General features: G+C 50.5%; 1 protein-coding gene across 1 annotated transcript in view; it reads right to left on the bottom strand.

Moving 5' to 3' along the window:
* LOC149324549 (uncharacterized) overlaps positions 1–19193 on the bottom strand; it is a 78036-nt gene extending 58843 nt beyond the window's left edge. Inside the window, exons 1-2 of the mRNA XM_089565432.1 lie at positions 19161–19193; positions 13479–13596 (exon numbers count right to left, since the gene is read on the bottom strand). Of these exons, the coding sequence (XP_089421558.1) occupies positions 13479–13596; positions 19161–19193 (151 nt within the window). The remainder of the gene's footprint in view (positions 1–13478; positions 13597–19160) is intronic.
* Between the last annotated feature and the right edge of the window lie 2368 nt (positions 19194–21561).

The raw sequence follows: 21561 nt of genomic DNA, 5'->3' as shown, positions 1-21561 counted from the left end.
CCAAGCGTTTCTTTCTTGAAGCGGCCACAAGCTCCTGCCACTTCGTACCGCTGCATTTCCTTCAGCATGATTCTGGCCGTTTTGTATGCGACAGCATTAATGGTGACAAACCAGTGTAATTGTGGCCATCGGCGATGTGTCGAAGATTTCTGGATTGCACGAGAGTATCGTGAGGTCACAACCGCATGAACTCGCGGGGGTAATTCAAACACCCGTCAATGATATCACCCTGAAGACGTCAGCATACAATTCCTCAATGTTCTGTAAGGCCGCAACGTCATGCCATCACTTTTGTGCAGTGTCTCTGAAAAAAAGAAATCAGCTGAGGTAAAATAAACAATGGTTTAGCCGGAACTCGAACCGCTGCCGCTCGGCAACTCAGGGGCGCTTTTTTTTCGTTATTGCATAGAAATAGTGCCGAAAAGCGAAATGTAAGCACGCTTACGCCACAAAACACACACATGTATCTAGATAGGGGAGCCAGCAAGGCGACTCTTGCAGGGCAGCATATATTCCCCGCACGAAAGCGCACTGTTCACGAAACAAAGATTTCGACGAACGGGGTGATTCGCCGTTGCGGTCCCTCATGCGGCTCTTCGCGAGGCCAAATAGCCCCAGCAGCATCAATAGACCATATGGCACAGCACAGCTTTTATCCATAGGCAAAAAACAGATGCTGTAGGGTGTGATGTCAAGGTCCATCTAATTGTTCATTGTAATATGTCCCAGAAGAACACAACATCAATGCCCCGGTTAGGCTTAAGTTAACAGAGCCGTTGTGTGTCCTATGGTAAAAAAATAAAAGGTATTCAAACTATAAAACAAAAATACAGCAGTGCCCTAAATGCAACCAGATATTGAAACAGTATCACAAGTCGATGAGGAGACTCAGTAATGCTTTCCTTGGAATTTTCGCACTCTTCATATGCAGTAATTCTGGACAAAAGCATTTTTCAGCGGCGAAATCTTTTATCAACACATATTTTTAATATATTGTAAGATTTCACTGTAACAATCATTATATCTGCAGATCACCCAACGGCAGTCTTGCACTTGTTTTTCTATTCACGGTTTTGCAATCGTCAAAAGCGTTGCCCATTTCTTTTGTATGGCAGTCTTAACTGTTAGATGCGATCGATGGAAACACTTTAAAATAAAAAAATTTCCAACATATCAAAATAATGTACCATTGCCTTCAAGTGATCCAATTAAAGTGTCTTACAATTTTCAAATTTTGGAATTTTTTTCCCGCGAAACCTAGACATTTAGTAAAACACGTTGCGGGGCTAGTTGGTTATGCATTTTCTTTCGTTAAAATTTAAGCAGCGCTAACTTTTAGGACGAATACACAGAGGGCATGACAGGACGGGCGCTGACTCCAACTATGTTTATTGAAGACGTTTTTCGTAGAACATATCAGAAAAGACGACCGTGAGCGCATGCACATCTGCGACAGACCACAAAAGGAAAGGCCAAGATGACCAAGATGACAGCAAAGGTAGATTAATGTGGGCGGCACGCATTTCGTCCCTTATTTTTAAGCAATCTGAATTCGCTGGCATGCAGGAAGACAGAAGTGGTGCTGACACACATGTCGCCTTTTGCCTTGATGAAAAATGCTTCGGATAATTCCCGAGCTAATCTATCTTTGCTCCTGGTTAGAATTTTGATTTTGTCAAGCCGTGGCTCACAGTTCTCATCGTTTTGGTCCTTGCAAGAACGGCAATGGGCGTGTAGATTCAGGCATGAGTCTGATGCGTTTCTCATACTTCGTTCATGTTCCCTGGCACGTTCGTTGACACAACGCCCTGTCTGGCCAACGTACACTTTCCCACAAGAAAGGGGGATCCGGTGTGCCACGGGTGTGGTCTATGAGATCCCCGTTTCTTGTGGCAAAGTGTACGTTGGCCAGACAGAGGGATGTGTTAAGGAACGTGCCAGGGAACAAGAACGAAGTTTGGGAAACGCATCAGACTCATGCCTGAATCTACACGCCATTGCCGTTCTTGCAAGGACCAAAACCATGAGAACTGTGAGCCACGGCTTGACAAACTCATAATTCTAACCAGGAGCAAAGATAGATTAGCTCGGGAATTATCCGAAGCATTTTTCATGAAGTCAAAAGACGACATGTGTGTCAGCACAACTTCTGTCTCCCTGCATGCCAGCGAATTCAGATTGCTTAAAAATAAGGGACGAAATGCGTGCGCCCACATTAATCTACCTTTGCTGTCATCTTTGTCATCTTGGCCTTTCCTTTTGTGGTCTGTCGCAGATGCGCATGCGCTCACGGTCGTCTTTTCTTATATGTTCTACGAAAAACGTGTTCAATAAACATAGTTGGAGTCAGCGCCCGTCCTTTCATGTCCTCTGTGTATTCGTCCTAAAAGATAGCGCTGCTTAAATTTTAACGAAAGAAACCTAGACATGTACGCATTTACCGGCTTTCCTAATAAAACTTAGTTTGTTGCTTCTTTTTCCTACAGCGCAGTAACATACTTATGCCCCATTTTGACGGAAAATTACTTAGAAAAGTAGCGCCGAACCGGGACAAAATGTTAAAGAAACATAGAGGATCAAGTGGTCGTATTAGAATTATAATTTGTCCAACCGTGTAAACTGGCATGCGTTCCTAATGAAGTTAGCAATCGTCAGCGAATATGCAATAACATTCTAAAAAAAACATTCATGAGCGGCGCCAGCCGTTGTTTCGGTGTCCAGTGATATTTGTCGACTAAAACGCAAAATCGCTACTCAGTTACCGAACCAAGAGGCTCTCTCGGCGGCTGCGCCATGCTTGCCATCACACGGCGTCTACAGGGCATGCCTTTGTTTCAGGGTGTACGTGAACATCCACCAATCTAACCACAAGATCAGTAGGGAGTTCAATGTTGGCAACACGAAGAACGGTGACCTGGTCACCTGCAATATCCGGATGACTACGAAATACTTCTTGATATTGTTCTCTTTCTCCGCCAAGCCTACTCCAGTGGAGCCTGATAATGTATTCCACCTACTTCAGGTGGATTTCTCCGGCAATCTGACCGTGCGGCGCTCAACCTACGTAAGTCTGCGTGATGTGATAACTCAGTGCATGCAGCATATTGCAATAGTGCATTGTTACATTCTACAGCTCTCGGTGTGCTTTGTTATTATTAATGATGTTGTTAGAACAACAAGGTTGCGTTAGTTTGCTGTCACGCAGTCGCCTCACGAATTTATGCGTAAACCGTTACGTCACCGGCTGCTGTGGTCCCCTCTTTTCTACGGCACGATTTGGCCCATTTTGTCATAATAACATTAAACGTTACCTCTGAAACACGATGTGTCTGTGGGCAGCACACTGGTACTAGTTATGCAGTTCATTTGCCATCCGCTTGTAGCATAAGTTCGCGCGAACAACGAGAATTGTCTAACAAAAGGTAAAAACAGCGCTATATTTAAACCAAACCACACCTAAAGAGGGACAGGAAGGGCGCTGTCCTTTCCGCCTTTCTTTGTGGTTTGTGTTATATTTAGTGCTGCTTTTACATTTTGTTAGACAATGCTCCACCAAGTAGCCCAGCAAGATGTACTGTTGAGCAACGAGCTTGGCAGTGTACGGTTTGTTATTGTTAGCTTCAGTTGTACCGCTAATGACGGGTGGTCTGGCACCGCAGTAATCGTCAGCCACATGTCCCCAACGCCAGACCAGTTCTATCCTAGTTCTCCGGCCTATCCGAGTTGGAAGGTGCGCTAGAGACCTCCTTGCCGTTGAGCGGCAACTGCACGTGCAAAGATGAGCTGCCAAAGATGTGGTCAAAAAACGTTATGAAGTAAGGTAAGGCCACAGGTCTTGTGAGGCTGCCCGGGAAATTTTGCATTCAATTCTGTTCCCACAAATCTGAACTCTGGTGACCGACGAGTGGCCACAGTGCTGTAATGTACGAACCAGGAACTACGTGTTTAGAATGCGTGGGTGAAAGTTAAGTCGGCAGCAAGAAACGTGCCTCCCTCTTTCTCAGGAGGGGCTAAAGTGGGAAGCACTGTTGTCCAAGGTGTGTGCGGGTGCTCCTTGGAGCATTGTCACATATTGGAAGGTGTTCAGGCTGACAGGTTGTTTTTGCCTGCATGCAGAAGAGCCCAGGGACTGTGGCATCAGCATGCCGAATGTGAAGTGGCGTCGTAGATGGCGCCTGTCGCATCACTGAAACTTCAAAATTTCACCAGCACTGCGACTAGGAAAAAGAACAGAGAAGGAAGGACAAGGACAAGCGCTTGTCCTTGTCCTTCCTTCTCTGTTCTTGTTCCTAGTCGCAGCGCTGGTGAAATTTTGAAGATGTACCAACTAGCTCAAACCACGATTTTATTGAAACTTGATGCTAGGACTTGATAATCTGCAACTCATGCGTGTCCTGGTAAGCTGATGCCTCGGAAGGATGTACTAGGACAAGAGGTTGATGTAGATAGATTGTGGTCTCAGCCATGAACAACGAGGTCGCTAGGCAGCCTAGCAACTAGAATCTCCGGGTTGCGAACGAGTTTACTGTTGACTGGTTCAGCTACATGAGAATTGACGGGTCGTGCGGTGTTCTGCCTGTCATCGAGCAGCTTGCCTGGATGCCGGTGCAAGGCGCTACGGATACAGCGGAAACCAGTCGAACTCATCACGCTAAATTCTGAACTGCGGAGGCTCCGAGAAGGGTCACTCGCAGACCTGGGAAACATCGGCGGGCCTGGCTTAGGCAATAAAGCTCTTCGTATATAGTTAATTCGACTTCCATTAATTCAGAGCATTGTCTAATTCGCACCCCAAATCTTGGTAGCTGAAATGTATTTATATTTACCCACACTCTTCTCAAGATCACTCCAACTACGCGTATTGTGTGTGCATCTGTGGCAGTCACTGCCTAACAGGCAATATATAGCTTTTAAAGACATCAGGAGTGAAACCAGATTTGTGGCAATGTGCATGCGCGATAACGACTTGTTTAGAGCGCTCATCCACTCAAAAATTACGCGTGTATACTCCCTGGCGCTTCGTTCAAGTGATCTAGACAGGTATGTGGACGACTGCACTACTTTATGGCGTTCAATTATGATAAGTCGAACGCTTTTCGCGGCACTTAATGATATTGGCGAGACAGTGGGGCTCGCATCAGCACTAGGGGGTGATGACGCTGGTAAAAACATCGGCACAAATGGCGCCTATGTCCAAACAAACTGTAAAGAGCCATACTCATCACTATGATCATCAGTTGAGAAGCTACGACATGATGTCCTCTAATTTTGTGCGAAGCTCTTGCATTTCCTTACGTGTTTACATTGTTTCCGGCTTCTGGCCGCTGCCAGCGTTTTTTTGTCTGGGCCGCTATAGTCGTTTGCTTCACACCTTGAGCGCTGGCGCATGGTAATTTGTTTTCGCGGTGTGTGCACGCCTGCTTGACTGCGTGAGTAGATAGGAGTGTGGGAGGCTGCTAATGCCCGGAGTATTCCGAAAGGCTTATAAACTAGTTCTTCCACCCCTGTGCACGAACTGCACCATTAGGTGGAAATGTGAACAAATAATTATTGCTACTCAAAATTTGTCTTCAGAAACAATAAAAAGTCACATTTCATCCAGAAGTAATTTTTTATTGCTGGATGTAAGGTGGGGTTTATTCGGAGAAGCTTCTTAACGGGAGCAGGGCCAACAGCAATCCGAGGTCAGCTAGTAAAGCCAGGAGCGTGCACCAGACGATGGCCATGCGGCTCGCGCGTATGCCCGGAGTCTTCCTTACAATGATCCCCTTACAGAAGAGGAGCCATCCTGGCTACATAAGGGGCGGACAAGACAGCGGGGGCGTAGTATGTCTTGAGGCCCTGGATATCGACACTCTCATGGATGCGGCGTCTGAGATCCTGTGAATATAGTTGAGTGGTGTTGCGACCCGGGTAGCATGGCCGGAGACCGGTGATGGGATGAGGAGGATGGAAGACTGGCTTAAGAGGAAGGTAACGAAAACTTTATACACTTATTTACATTATTTACAAAGAGGGACTGAGAATGACTCTCAGTAGAAGGGAATTTCTTCGTCAACCGGAGTCGACTGGAGCTAGCAGGCTTCTCTCGGCCACACTCACAGCTGAGTTAAATAGGGTTCGGATTCCCCAGATCCCTGGCTGGGGCACTGTCCAATCGGATGGACCGAAGTGGGCGCTGGTGTTACCACCCACGGCAGGGGCGGTGCGGGCTCTTCCGCTCTCTCTCGTAGCTCGGTCGATGGGAAGGGGTAGATGCTGACTAATCCGACACGGCTGGAAAAGATTCTCCCGCAGTCTACCAGCAGGTGAATTAACGTGCTTCCCCGCCTGATGTTCATAACACGAGTCGGGGACACAGCCGTCTTCAATGAACAACCAGCGTGACTGTGCGTAGCACCCGTCCGTCCTTCGACGACCCGAGGGTATACACTTGGCCTGACTGGCGCCGCCACGCCGCCTCCGCTTCCGCTGTGGTTGCCGCTGGCAATGCCTCCTGCGCATCTCCTGCCTTCGTCGCTGCTGCCGTGGTTACCTCCGCTCAAAGAAGACCGCTGCACTAATCCACTTAGGCTAGGAGGGGGGGCATCACAAGCACTATACTGCACCACCGCCGTCGCGTGGTTGTTGGCCTCGTCGACTGTTCACGGTTGCTGCTTGGTCGGGCCCACGTGGCCAGAAGTACGCTCATGACACTGGAGATGTGTGCTTCAAGATGCGACAGGGCCCTTTATATTTAGCGCGCAGTTTTCGGGTGAAGCCCGGAGTACGGGGAGGTGTCCGCAGCCAGACAAGAGTGCAGGGCGGGAAATGGTGGGAAGGTTGATCTTCGTCATGGCGGGTTTTCTGAAGGGACTGGGTAGCTGTCGTGAGCGACAGGTGATCTAGCGGCAATCTTCGGCGTGCCTGACGCCTTCGGTAACGGTGGTCAGGGTTGTAAAATAGAACAGTATCAGTGGGATCGGAGAGATGTCAACCAATAAGGAGAAAGAAATGAGAAAATGCTGTTGTAGACTGCGTAGCAGTATTTTACGCGATCGTAATATGCGCACGAATCAGGTCCCATTTCGAGTGGTTCTAACTGACGTACAATCGGGGACAAAAGTCTCCGGACCACGTGTTCCTCAAAGGAAGCTTATAGCTCTACTATTAGACAGCGGCTGGAGGCCGCACTTGTGGAGATGAAAGAACAAAAATTTACCTTTTACCTCCCAAAGTGTGGTGTCCAGCCGCCGACTAATAGCAGAGCTATCTGCTTCGTTAGAGGAACACGTGGTCCGGAGAGTTTTGTCTCTCACTGTACATAGCCAGCCTGACCCTGAGAGTGCGGTTAAAGCATTCAGTGAGGCCGTTTGTCTTAGGGCGGTAAGGGGTGCAAGTCCGATGGATGACGTTTCACTCACAGAGCAGTGCTTTGATGACGTCAGATAGAAAGGCGTGGCCTCTCGCTGAGGAGTTCACGAGGGGCACCGTGTCCAAGAATGAACTGACTCAGAATTAAGTATGCCACATCCTGTGCCGTGGCAGCAGTGAGCGCGGCGGTTTCAGCATGCCTCGTGAGCTAATCGACGGCAAATGTGACCCATCGTTTGCCAGAAGCAGTATACTGGAGGGGCCCATATAAATCAATGCCAACGCGGTAGAAAGGGCGAGCCGGACAAGATAGCGACTGCAACTCGCCAGCAGTACGGTTAATGGGTGTCTTGCGGCGTTGGCAGTTGAGGCACGAGCGTACGTACCTCGAAAATAAATGCACATGCCACGCCAGCAGTAGCGAATACGGAAGTGCGTGTAAGTCTTGAAATGCCGGAGTTATCGCATTGCAAGTCAGCGCTTAAACATCAGCAGATATAGGACTGGAGGTGGTGAGGAATGACGAGGAGCCATTTTCGTACATCAGAGTGAGAATTCTGGCGATAAAGCAGGTTATTTCAGATTTCAAAATGTGAAGCTTGACGGCGCAGGGTTCGGGATAGTGTAACTGCCGATGGGTCGTAGAGAAAGTCGAGAAGAGCACGAATCCTGGGTTCCTTGCTCTTTTCAGAACGCAGGTCACTGATGGTAGGAGATGGCGTAGTGGCTTCGATTTCACAGAGCCTGGCAAGTTCGGTGGGTAGCGGGGAGCGAGACAAGGTGTCGGTGTCCTGATGCTTGCGGCCCGACCGGTAGACAATTTGGATATTATATTGTAACAGTTGTTACACTGAAAGGGAGCTGCAGCGGGTGAACGAGGGCATCGAGAGCTGTACAAGGGAGCGAGGGCATCAGAAAACGGACCTACACTTCAGCGTCGTCTATTTGTAGCGATTGCGCTCTCTTTCTTCTTCTACCACGTGTCACTGCCCCCTCCTCTGCAGCATCGCCCCGATGCGGTGCTACTGTCAGACAGAAGAGAGGGAAGAAAAAGCGTTCAAGAGTCAGGATGGATGGAAAAAAACTTTATTCTTAATAAATTTAAACTGTTCTTGACCCCTACGGGTCACTGGGCGCCGCGCCGTGGTCGATCCTTGGTCCAGGATGCCGCACTTGACTGCCGCCATCGTGGCTAAGCGCACAAGAAATTGTTGCGCTTCCTCGTCCTCGCTAGCCAGCAAGTGCTCCCACCCCATCACACTCGGATTGTTTATTCTTGGCTCTAAGTCTGCTTTAAGGCAGGTCTATGTGACATGCTCTAGTGTAGGTTTACCCTGACACCACGGACATTCGTCTGCATATTGTGTAGAGAAAATCTTGAGTAGTTTGTGCAGGTGTGGGTAGGTACCGGTTTGCAGTCTGCGCCACTGTACCGCCTCCTCTTTGGTGAGCCTTTTCTGTGGGGCAGGGTAGTGTTTCCGCTGACCCCTGTAATGATCGAGTATATCTGAGTACGTGGGGATAACTGGGTCAAAGGTGCCTGTGGTGCAAAGTGTTGAGTCTGCTCGGTTGATGTACCCTCGAGCTAACTCGTCTGCTGCCACGTTGCCCCTCATGTCCGGGAGCCCACACTATACTATGTTTAGTGTTTTTGTGTCTTCTCGTCGTGTGTAGAATACGATTGGCGATGCTGTCTATCCTGCCTCTTGTGTAGTTTCTACATGATTTTTTGGAATCCGTCACTACAGTGAGGTTGTGTCCTGTTGCGTTTCCGTGCGATATTGCCAGAGCAATGGCGGCTTCTTCAGCTGCTTCTATGTTTGGGTTGTTCATCGTTGCGCTGGTTATTTCTTACCCTCCTTCGTCTGTTACAACGACGATCGTTTTGCGTTGGTATCGGTACTTTGCTGCGTCCGTGTAGACTACGTTGGGATTGTCGCTCAGTTCCCTGGTGAGTGCTTGGACTCTGGCTTGTCGTCAAGAGTTACACCACGAATCTCACATCACGGAATAGACTACATGCAGCCTGAAACTCAGTCGGGGGGTCGCTCGTAGTTTGGCTTCATTCGCAGCACATGCACAACGTCGCTGCGCTTACTGTTGTGCGATGAACGAGCTGGCGAGGCTGGTGCAACTTCGTACGTTACGTTTCTGAGGCGGCGGACAAGGTAATAGACGATGTAGCGGTGCAGCAACTTTTCGGACAGCCAGCGGCGACGAAAGGGCGTCCAGATCCACACATAGTCGCCTGGATTGTAGGTAATGCTGCGGCGTCCAAGGTTGTAGCGGTAAGCATCTATCTGCTGCTGAGGGTGAATGCGGTGTCTTGCCACTTGCCGCGCTTCTTCCGCGCGCTGAACAAAAGTGGCGACGTCGACGACAAGTTCACTCTCACTGTCAGGGGGGTCCACGGGTAACATGGCCTCCAGAGGGGGTGGTAACCTGTCAACCGCGTAGTTTCTTGCTGCGCGGTATTATACGCGAATGTTGCGTATGGACGAATTTGATCCCATGTTCTCTGTTTGATATCAACATACATGGAAAGCATGTCGGTCAAGATCCTGTTGAGGCGTTCCACCGAGCCATTTGTCTGCGGTTGGTACGCCGTTGTATGTCTATGGCTGGTGTGCGTGAGCTTGAGCACAGCCTGAGTGAAGCGGACCGTAAATGCAGCTCCACGGTCAGTAACGATAGCTGCAGGAGCGCCATGCCACAGTATGATGTTGTGGGCAAAGAATTTGGCAACTTCAGCAGCAGTACCGTTTGCAAGCGACGTGGTCTCAGCGTACTGTGTCAAATAATCGGTCGCGACCGCAATCCACCGTTTTCCTGTGGACGACATCGGAAAAGGGCCGAGGAGGTCTATGCCAAGTTGCTGAAAAGGGGTCTTTTGGGGGTGCTATGGGCTGGAGAAAGCCGGCTGGTTTCAGAGGAAGAGATTTGCGCCGCTGGCAATCGCGGCATGTTTTTACGCATTTACGCACTGATAGTAGTAAACTGGGCCAGTAATACTTAAGCCGAATCTTTGCCAGTGTGCTCCTGACCCCCAAGTTCACAGCGGATGGTTCATCATGACAACGCTCAAGATTTCGGAGCGTAACTAGGATGGAACAACAAGCAGCAACGTCTCCTTGTTGCTGTCATAGTAGCGCTTCTATAGGACTCCACGCCGCAGAATGAAGGACTGTAGTCCACGACGGAACACACGAGGTACACTAGCATTAAAACCCTCCAGATACTTAATGAGTGGCGCGAACTAAGTCTCACTCCGTTGAAGCTGCGAAATACGGGAGACGCTAATGGCACAAAGAAGGGGGTAATCTTCGGTGATGTCTTGCGTAGCCGGCTCCACGGGCGCTCGTGATAAACAGTCCGCGTCCTGGTGCTGCCGACCCGATTTATAGACGACCGCCACACCGTACTCCTGCAAACGGAGGCTCCATCTGGACAACCGGCCAAAAGGGGCTTTAATGCTGGCTAGGCAGCATAGAGAGTGATGATCGCTGACAACACGAAACGGTCGTCCGTAGATGTATGGTCGAAACATACGCAGAGCCCAGATGACGACGAGACACTCTTTTTCTGTAATCGTATAGTTCCGTTCCAATCGAGAAAGAGTGCGGCTCGCGTAGGCGATTACTCGCTCTGCACCGTCCTGCCACTGTAGGAGGATCGCTCCGAAGCCGAAAGTGCTGGCGTCAGTGTGGACATGAGTCTCTGCATTGTCGTCAAAATAAGCTAGTATTGGTGGACTTTGAAGGCGGCAGCGGAGTTCCTCGAAGGCTTCGTGTTGGGCACATCCCCATACGAAGGGTGCGTTATCTCGAGTCAAGGCTGTCAATGGCTCAGTTAGGCGAGAAAAATCTTGAACATAGCGACGGTAATAGGAGAAGAGGCCCAAAAAACGTCAGAGGGCCTTCTTGTCGGTTGGGCGTGGGAAACTGGAGACGGCGGAAGTTTTGTCGGGGTCTGGGAGAATACCTTGTGAGCTAACAACATGACCTAAGAAACGAAGCTCCTCGAAGGCGAAATCACATTTCTTTGGCTTGATAGTTAGCTGTGCAGACTGCAGAGCTTGAATGACAATGCGCAATCGCTGCAAGTGTTGTTCGAAGCTAGACGAAAAGATGACCACGTCGTCCAGGTACACAAGGCACGACTGCCACTTCAGACCAACTAAAACAGTGGCCATCATGCGTTGAAACGTGGCCGAAAGTCCAAACGGGAGCACCATAAATTCGTACAGACCGCCGGGTGTTACAAAAGCCGTTTTCTCACGGTCTCCCTCGTCCACCTCGATCTGCCAAAATCCGCTTTTAAGATCTAAGGAAAAGAAGAACATGGCATCTCGGAGTCGGTCAAGCGCATCATCGATCCTGGGGAGTGGGTATACGTCCTTTTTAGTAACCTTATTCAGTTTCCTGTAATCAACGCAGAATAGCAACGTGTTGTCTTTGTTTTTCACGAGAACAACCTGCGACGTCTACGGACCTCTTGGCGGCTGTATAACAACGTCTGCAAGCATTTCATCGACTTGCGTTCTAATAGCCTCGCGCTCTTTAGGCTAAACACGGCATGGACGCTGACAAACTGGTGGTGTGGCCGAATCGTTGACGATGCGATGCTTGGCTACCGCCGTACGTCCGACCTTGGAGCTCACCGCGAAGCAATCTTTAAAAATTCAGGGGGCACTTTGACTGCCTAAAGTGCGTAGAGGCGAAAGCGTTTTCCGAACCACTTTTGCTGTTTCTGTGGCACTGGTGGCGTCACATATAATTGAGTACTAATTACTAAGTGATAACAAATCACTAATTAATGGTTTTATTACTGATTAATACCTTAATACTAATTACCGGCTAATTAATGACGCTTAAGCTTCGCATTTAGGAGTGGAACGCGAGAGCGTGTTGTAGCGCTGCCAGGGAGTCCACGGAACGCTCCCAGCCGTTCGGCGCGATGCCTTGCTCTTTGAACGCAACGCTTTTTGAGGAAAGGAAATGGCGCAGTAATTCTCTGTAATCTCGGTGGACACCTGAATCGCTCCGTAGAGCAAGGGAGGAAGTGGGAGTGAAAGACAAAGAGGACCCGTAATGAAGTAAATGAAAATTGTATTTGAGGAAAGGAAATGACGCAGTATACTGTCTCATATATCTCGGTGAACACCCGTCAAAATTCAGGGGGGCACTTTTTTTACCTAAAGTGTGGTCACTGATGTGTGGTTAAGACTTTAAGCTTTGCCTCTAAGAGTGGAACCCGACAGCATCTTGCAACGCTGCCAGGGAGTCCATAGAACGCCATTTCCCATTCGGTTCTACGCCTCGCTCGTCGGTAAGTTGGTTTTTGAGGAAAGGAAATGTGTCTGTCTCTCATATCTCGGTGGACACCTAAACCTCTCCGGAAGGAAAGGGAGGAGGATGGGAGTGAGCGAAGACACCGTATTCACTAGACGCGCCTTTGTTCATTCCAAACCATCCAGCTGGCATGGCGGAGTGGATAGCATGCTCGTCTCGCACGCCGAAGACCGGGGTTGGATTCCCGAGCTCGACCAATTTCCTACTCGTTTTTATTTATTAATATGGCCTGACTATAAACTTAATTAGGCTCTTTGGGCAATTAAGCAATTAACTAAGCTCATTCCCACTTACTTGGAGCATCACTATACGATCCCTTCAATTGGTTGCATGGTTACTAGGCAAAGTACAATTGGCCCCGTTTGAAATTCGCGCACTGTGACGTCCCGGCCGTTTCGACCAATTGAAAAGCGTGACATTTTCTGTCGACAACTGCTGCTTACAACGATGAGGCATTAAAGGCTTTCGCCTTAAAATCAAGTAGCAGCAACGACAGAAGGTTCTTCTGATGAGGTCAACACCGGATTGATTTTTACCTTCTGAAGAGCGTTACGTGGTGCGGCATCGTTGTGAAGATTCATCTCTACGGGACAAAGATTCGCCAACCCATCCACGTCGTGGAGGCAGGCGACGACCGTTCCCTTGGCGAGGTGGGGAATTTCATTGCTGAAATTCGTCAGAAAAACTGTCGCACAGCCGTCATTCAGTTCTAGAAGACCGCAGCGATAGCCACTCCCTTCTAGAGCAGCAGAGAAGGATGACTGTCCGCAATACCTTCGTAGTCGTGAAACGAGTCGTTCCTCACTATCACCAGCACACTGGACCATGGTGGCAGCACTACGTCGTCTTCGACAATACGCAGAGCGTTCACTCCTGGGTCTTCTGTGTCACTCTGCGCCACACCGTGCTTCGTCAAAAATGGGACTCGCGCCTCGTGTAGGTCGATCACAGCATCTTTTGCGTGTAGAAAGTCGAGACCCAGGATCAAATCTATCGAACACTCGCGCAAGACGACGAATTCACCGACGTAGACGAAACTGCGGATGCCGTCTCCGGCTGTGCACCTTACGGCCGGGGTAATGAGGTGACCTCCAGCTGGGCGAATGCTAGGGCCCAACCATGGCGTCACAACTTTGCCCAATTCCTGGGCGAGGGCGTGGTTCATCACTAAATAGTCCGCGCTAGTATCAAGTAAAGCGATCGCGTCAGTTCCGTATATTGTCACGCAGAAATCAGAAGTACGCGTCGGATGCTGTCGCTACCTTGCCCCTGTGAGAAATCGGCGTATCGGTATATCGGGGGCGGATGATATTCAGTTTTCCTGACAGCAGTGGCCTTGCCTCCAGAGGTCGCTGGTGTTAGTTTTCCCGACGCGTACTCGGCAAGCGACGGCCAGCAGAGCTACTCTGGCGGCAGGGACTGGAAGCCCGATAGCGGAGAGGTGAAGGCGAACGGGACTCGCGCCTTCCGGAGTAGACACAGCTCTGGCGCGCCCAGAGAAGCTGCGCAATCTCATGCGCTCGTTCGCCGTTCTGACAGCAAGGTGTGTCGGGATGGAAACCGCGAAGGTCCACCTGGCGGTACGGGCATGCTCGGTAGAGATGACCGGGCTTCCCATTGTGGTAGCAGAGAGGCCTGCGGTCCGGTGTACGCCACAAATCCGACTTCGGAGGGCGTGGCCCAGCTGTAGCAGGTGCGGTTGCGGAATATGCGGCGATGTTACTCACGGGAGTCGTCGGGGTAATACCGTAGTCAGGCACGTTTGCGTGACAGGTAGCGATGTTGCTCACGCCAGGCGTAGGGGAAATGGGACCGTAGCTAGTCGTGCGACGCACAACGGATGCGTACGTGGGTCTGAATTGAATCGTGGTGGCGCTTCGGGGACACGAGGTGCCTGCGCAACCTGTCGCACCTCATCCCTGACGACTTCGGTCAGCGCTGCCAGCGGTGCAGGCGCAACCTGGGGCAGATGGATTCCTTGAAGTTCCTCCCGGACAACTGAGTGAATTAGTTCGCGCAAGGTGTCGGCACTGCCGCTGAAACAAGACGAAAAGCCTTCGGGCACCATGCTGTTCATGTCCCGATTGTACTGGCGGGCCCGTTGTTGCAGCGTCATCTCCATCGTGGTCGCCTCGGTAAGAAATTCCGCCACCGTATGGGGCGGGCTACGCACGAGGCCCGCGAACGGCTCCTGCTTAACCCCACGCATGCAAGAGGTGGCGCAACTTCTTCTCCTCTGCCATGTTGGGGTCGGCGCGCTTGAAAACACGGGCCATGTCTTCGGTGTACATGCGCACACTTTCGTTTGTGCGCTGACTTCGGGAGTGCAGCGCAGCTTGAGCCTTTTCCCGGCGGTCAGCGTTGGGTAACGTGGCCAGGAGACTCCCGCAAATCGTCTCCCAGGTGGGAAGGGTAGCCTCGTGGTTTTGAAACCACGTCCCGGCAGACTCTTCCAAGGCAAAGTAGCCGGTATTGAGCTTGCGCTCGTCGCACCAGCCTGTGTCTCGAGCCTGCGTCGAAGGTCTCCAGCCAATCCTCAGCGTCTTCGAACACGTCACCGTGAAAAGATGGCGGTGTTCACGGTGGGTGGCAAAGGATCGCCGCCAGGGCCCTGGTGTCATTGACCATAGTAGTGGGACTCGACGGTCGAGGCTGGATCGGCGCCGGGGGCCTGGTGTCAGCGGCCATTTCAGTTGGACTCAGCTGCCGAGGCTGCGTCGTCCTTGTTGGCGGGAGAAGGGGCATAAATTCAGGCGACTCTCCGCGGAGGCGGCGGCTTGGGCGCTGATGAGCCGGTGTGAGGTCCGTTTTTACATCGTAGGCGTACGCAGGTCTGGAAGCATACCCAGCACTGCTCCACTAGATGTGTAACAGTTGTGACACTGAAAAGGAACAGCACCGGCTGAACGTGGGCACCGAGAGCTGAACAAGGGAACGAAGGCACCACAAAACGGACCTCTACTTCAGCGTCGTCTACTTCTACCGATTACCCTTGAGGACCAGCGGACTGGCAAATGGCAGAGTTAATTGGAGAGACATGCGAGAGGCCTTTGCCCTGCAGTGGGTGTATTCAGGCTGATGATGATGATGACTTCTACCGATTTGGCTCTCTTTCTTCTTCCACCTCTAATCCACGTGTAAATATTCTTGAAGACGCAGCGCCCACCACGCCAGAGAGCCAGAAGTGTCTGTCAGTGAAAAAAGCCAACAAAGGGCGTGATGATTCGTAAAGGCGTCGAAAGGACGGCCGTACACGTAGGAGCAAAACTTGCTTAAGGCCCACACAATAGAGATCCACTCTTTTTCAGTCACAGAGTAGTGAGACTCAGCCTTGGTAAGTGTACGGCTGGCATAGGCAACAACCTATTCATTGAATCCATATTTGCGCTGGGCGAGCACTGCACCGAGACCAGTACCACTGGTATCCGTGTGGACTTCAGTGGGGGCCGCCGGATTGAAATGGCGCAAGATGGGTGGTGCCGTGAGGAGACGACGCAAGGTGTTGTAGGCGTAATTGCATGCAGATGCCCAAGCCGAAAAGTCGACAATGGGGCCTAGCAGCTGAGTCCAAGGGGCAGCAATTGAGGCAAAGTTGAGAATGAAACGCCTAAAATCAGAGCATAGCCCTAGGACGCTGACAAATTTCTGATTGGTGGAATGTTTGGGAAACTCAATCACGGCACGAAGTTTCGCGGGGTCAGGGCGTACACCGTCTCTCTACACAGCGTGACCTAAAATTGTCAGGTCACGGGAGCAAAGGTGCATTTTTTTAAGTTCATCGGCAGGCCTGCGTTTGTCAGGCGTGTCAAGACGTGCTTCAGGCGACACAGATTCGTTTTAAAGCCGGGCTAAAAGTTAACTATATTACCCAGGTAGCACAAGAATGTCTTGCTCTTGAGGCCACGCCAAATGATATTCATCATTCGCTCGAAAGTAGTAGGAGTGTTAAAGGCTGAAATCGTCATATGACGGTAAAAGGCATGGCGGAGGCGCAAGGCATGACGGAAAGGTATGACGGTGCCATTGGGACCTGCGAGTAACCGGACCGCAAATCAAGGGAAGAAAAGAGCTCGGCGCCTTGTAGAGAGACCGGAGCGTCCTCACTACGAGGCAGAGTGTAGATGTCCTTGCGTGTGTGCTATATTATTGCGGCGGTAATGGACGCAAAATCGAACGGAACCATTCCTCTTCTTGACGAGGACAATCGGGGAGGCCCATGGGCAGTTAGAAGGATGAATAGCGTGGCTCTGAAGCATGGCGTTTACCTGTTATTTAATAGCTCGTGGTTCAGTCGTGGAAACACGATATGGTCGCTATCGCAGAGGGGCATGGGCACCGGTGTCAATGCAGTGCTCGACAGCCGACGTGCGCCCCAAAACACGTTGGTGGCAATCGAAGGAGGAGCGAAAATTCTCAAGAAACGCAAGAAGATGGGTTCGCTGTGTTGGAGGAAGAGTGGCGTCAATAGATCGGTCGAAAACGGGGCGGGCACAGGGATAGGTGAGCTGAGGGCGTCCATGGCGTCAGGCGGTGATTCTGCGGCAGTGTAGGGTTGGTTTAAAACAGAATTAAAGAGCTCATTCCCCGACGCATTTCCTGAGGCGCAGAGCGAAGGGGCTTGAAAGCGGGTTGAAGACAGAGTGCGGTGAGGCCGGTGGATATCGTGAGCAAGGAATAAGGCAGCAGCAGACAATGGCGTCGCAGAAAAGTAGGAGACGGCGTGAAGATGAAACTGGCATCGCGAACACAGTCACAGGAGAGAGGCACAATCACGGAAGAGCACGCAGGAATATCGATACTGTCGGCGACAAATGCTTTGGCAGAATCAGGGGACCACCAATTTCAGTCTCTGGCACCGGATTCGGCAGCATAGAGAGCGCTATTTGAGCCCGAGCACAGTCAATGACTGCGTCGTAGAGCGATAGGAAGTCCCAGCCTAAGATGATCGAATCCGAACATTACGGCAGAACAATGAACTCTACCAAATGTAAAATGTCTTCTACGACTAGTCGAGCAGTACACGCTGCTAACGGCTGGATGAGGTGGGCACATACAGTTCGTAACGACAGTCCAGAAAGGGGCGTCGTCACTTTCCTCAAAGAGTGGCAAAGGGCTGCATCCATGACAGAAACTGCAGCACCGGTGTCGACAAGCGCCATCACAGATACGCCCTCTACAAAAATTTCAATTAAATTAGCGGTAGAAAAAGGAGGCCTTTCAAATTTCGACGACTCCACAGTGCTCGCCTCACGAACTGCGGCACCTAGTGTTCCTCTTGAGTGGTCGAGGGATGCTGTTGCATTGAAGAGATGGAGCGCCGACACGGAGAAGATGAAAGGCGTCCAGTGAATACGGTGCGGTTAGGAGACAGAGAACGGCTCAGGGGCGGCTGAGCAGGAGGTGAGTGCTGACGCTGCGGCCAGTAACCGGAAACTTCAGAAAGTGGTCGTGAGACGTTCATGCGTAGACGGCAAAGCCGTGGCACATGACCTGGCAAGCCGCAGAAGTAGCAGATAGGGCGGTTGTCAGGCGGGCGCCAGGAGTTTCCCAGTTGAGCAGGCGGTCGAATATTATGACGCGTGCCCCAGGAGTTTCACAGATGAGCAGGCGGTGGAATAAAAGCAGCGGGCTCTTCAACGGGACCAAGAGATGTAGCACAGGCAGGTGGTCGATGTCGCGCAACAACGTCCGAATATGTCAGCGGGGCCGCGATAGGTTAGGACTAAGGGGCTTGCGGGAGAGCCTCAGCCGCCTGTTCTCGAATGATGTCGCAGAGTCGGAGTTATGTGTGGTGATGGCTCTTGATGGCGTGAAATAAGTGAGAGCTGCCGTGCAACTTCTTCACGGATGAAGCTCTTGATGTGCGGAGGGAGCGATGACTGGTCTCTTGCATCTTTCAGGCCAGCAAGCGAGTGACTTTCGTTGTGTGTTCGCGAGTCAGGGCCCTGTGCTTGCGTAGTTCGTCGAAACTCTGACATAGGATGACGACTTCCGCAACAGTGCCCAGGTCTCGAGGTAAAATCTGAAAGGCGTCGTCATCAATGTCATTGAGAACATGCCTGATCTTGTACGCTTCGGACATCTGTGCGTTCACCCCCTTGCACAGGCCGACGACATCCTTGATGTAACTCGTGAAGTTCTCTCCTACCTGCTGCGACCGCGCACGCAAGCGCTGTTCGGCACGGAGTTTTCTAACAGCCGGACGGCTGAATACCTCCGATAAGTTTGCTTTGAAAATGGACCACGATGTAATGTGCGCCTCGTGGTTCCGATACCACAGATTTTCACGTCCGTCAGCTAGAAAATCATTGTTCAGTTTGATTTCTGCATACCACTTGTATGCGCTCACCCGCTCAAACGATGTCAATCCTCAACATCATGGTCGTCCGTGCCGCTGAAGATGGCGGGGCCGCGCTGGCGGAGTAAACCAGCACAGACGACGGTGGTCGGGCTCACCTGTACGCCTTGGTGGTTGACATCCGAAGGCATCGCGGTACGAGGTAGCGTTCGGCTGCGGGAGTTCCAGGGCAAGAGGATATTACCCAGCACCTGCACAAAAGAAAGGTGGGGTTTATTTGGAGAAGCTCTTTAACGGGAGGAGGGCCAACAACAGCCGTGGTCAGCTTGTCCGGCCAGGAGCGTGTTGTTGTTGTTGTTGTCCTCTAGATAATGGCGCGTACCCACTGCGGGGTATTGGCCAAGACACAGGCGGCAACTGATAGGTGCACAAAATGTTAAACAAGAAAATAATGGTTGGGAAAAATAAAATAATTAAGATAATAATAGCAATTAGGAAATAAATGAAAGGATCTCAGATGTGTAATTGAAATAGGCTAAACAAATGCTGTGAGATCGTTGACTGAAATAGAGAATGGGGCTAAATATTCCACGTTTAAGAAAGCTTTCGTTCCAGGGGAATATTGATCATGAGAAAGAGCAGAGCTTAAGACGGCAGCCGTTTAATGTTTGTAAGGATGTTTTGCATGGCGGAGAGCACATTCCAGTTGCTGTGCCCAAGGGAGGAAGCTCCAAGAGACAGAGCAACCCCGGCAGACAGACTTAGACCAAGCTGTCGTAACGGAAGCTCCAGCAGGCGGCTCCGTAAAGAGGAGAAACGGCTGCAGGTCAACAAGAAATGATCTATCGTTTCGGGTTCTCCGCAGAGCGGGCACAATGGGGAGACCGCCAGACCAGATTTATAAAGGTAGAAGTTTAAGTGAGGCACGCGACAACGTAGACGCGTGAAGGAAACCTCAAGCTTGCGTGATCGCCATCCTTTACTGCACCACGGGTAAAGGAGATGCCGGAATTCGGGAGAGGAGGTCAGAGCTGATGCTGCGAATTCTTTCAAGAGCAGATACCTGCGAAACCTGGCCGCCGTAATATATGCGCTGGGTGGAAGCACAGATACGACTGGGCCTTTAAGAGATGCCTTCGCCAGGGTATCGGCAACCTCATTCAAATGGATTCCTCTGTGCCCAGGCACCCAGACCAACCGTAATGAACACACGTGCGGTGGAACCAAGCATTTGAGTAACCGAAGTGCGTGAGATGTTGTAGACGCGGTGAGAGAGGAACACAACGATAATGAATCTGTCATAATCATGACAGAAGACAAGGAGCTGTTTAATTTGCGCAACGCTAAGACTACTGCTAGAAATTCGGCCAAATAAATAGGGGTGTAATCGGGAAGGCGGAGTGAGAATGACCAGTCAAGGGAGATGGAGAAAATGCCAACACCGGCCTTTTCTTCACACTGTGAGGCGTCTGTCGCTATGAGCACATGAGATTTAAAGCACAGCAGGTAATCCTGCAATAAACCGCTGAGCAAATGAAAAGGCATTAACTTTGCATGTTTTGGAAAAATGTCATCGAAGACAATCTGAACAGATGAAGAGCTGGCGCATACCGGACGGATGTCCGAAATGCGGACGTTTAAGGGGTCAAGGAGGGATTGCACAAAACATATCTGAGGGGTACGGAAACGAGACCAGGATTCGTTGACAAATGGCCGAGGTTGACGAAGGAAGATCAAATTGGAGGCATGAAGCGAAGAATCGCACATTCTTACGAACGTTTTCACCGTTAAGAGCCGAAATATAGAAGTCAATGATGGAATACGCGCTTCCAGGTACAAAACGGAATTCGCCACAAATTTTGGAAGCCCCAAACAAAGGCGCAACGCCTCCTGCTCCAAGAGAATCAAGGGGCGAAGTTTATACGCTGGCGCACCAGAGAATAAAACACAGCCGAACTCTAAGACTGGACGAACGTACATTCTATAAATCATAAGAAGTGAGTGTCTTCTCATGCCAGAACGAACACTGCTCAGCCTGCGCAGCATACCGACTGCTCGGACTCCTTTCGCAGTGATCTGCTCGATATGGGCCCCCCAGGAAAGTGAAGAATCATAAATTACTCCGTGGTATTTGACACTTTGCATTTGAGGAAATACATGGTTCCGGTAAACAATAGAGATATTAACTGGACGAGAGAGCGGAAAAACCAATAAAGCACATTTATTGACATTAAGGGACAGATTAATGTCTCCTAAACATTGGTCTAGGACATTCAGGTAGGACTGTAAGGACTGGTACAAAGAGGAAATGTCGTTCTCTGAAGCAAAAAAGGCGATGTCATCAGCATAACCATAGGTGGACACCTGAGGACTGCAGGGAATACTGCTGAGTAAGATGTTGAAAAGTACAGGGGAGAGGACCGCCCCTTGGGGCACTCCTCTCGCTTGTCGAAATTTGCTTGATAAAACACCGTTCTGGAAGCAGTAAAATTTCCTGTCAGCAAGGAATTCAGCAACCCAAGCCACAAAGTATCTCGGAAGTCCTACTGCCTGTAGTCT

This window comes from Amblyomma mixtum, unplaced genomic scaffold (assembly GCF_055824585.1).
Source record: "Amblyomma mixtum isolate Tamu unplaced genomic scaffold, ASM5582458v1 scaffold_24, whole genome shotgun sequence".
NCBI lineage: Eukaryota > Metazoa > Arthropoda > Arachnida > Ixodida > Ixodidae > Amblyomma > Amblyomma mixtum.
Note: the sequence above shows the minus strand (reverse complement) of the source record. Positions and strands in the feature narration are given on the sequence as shown.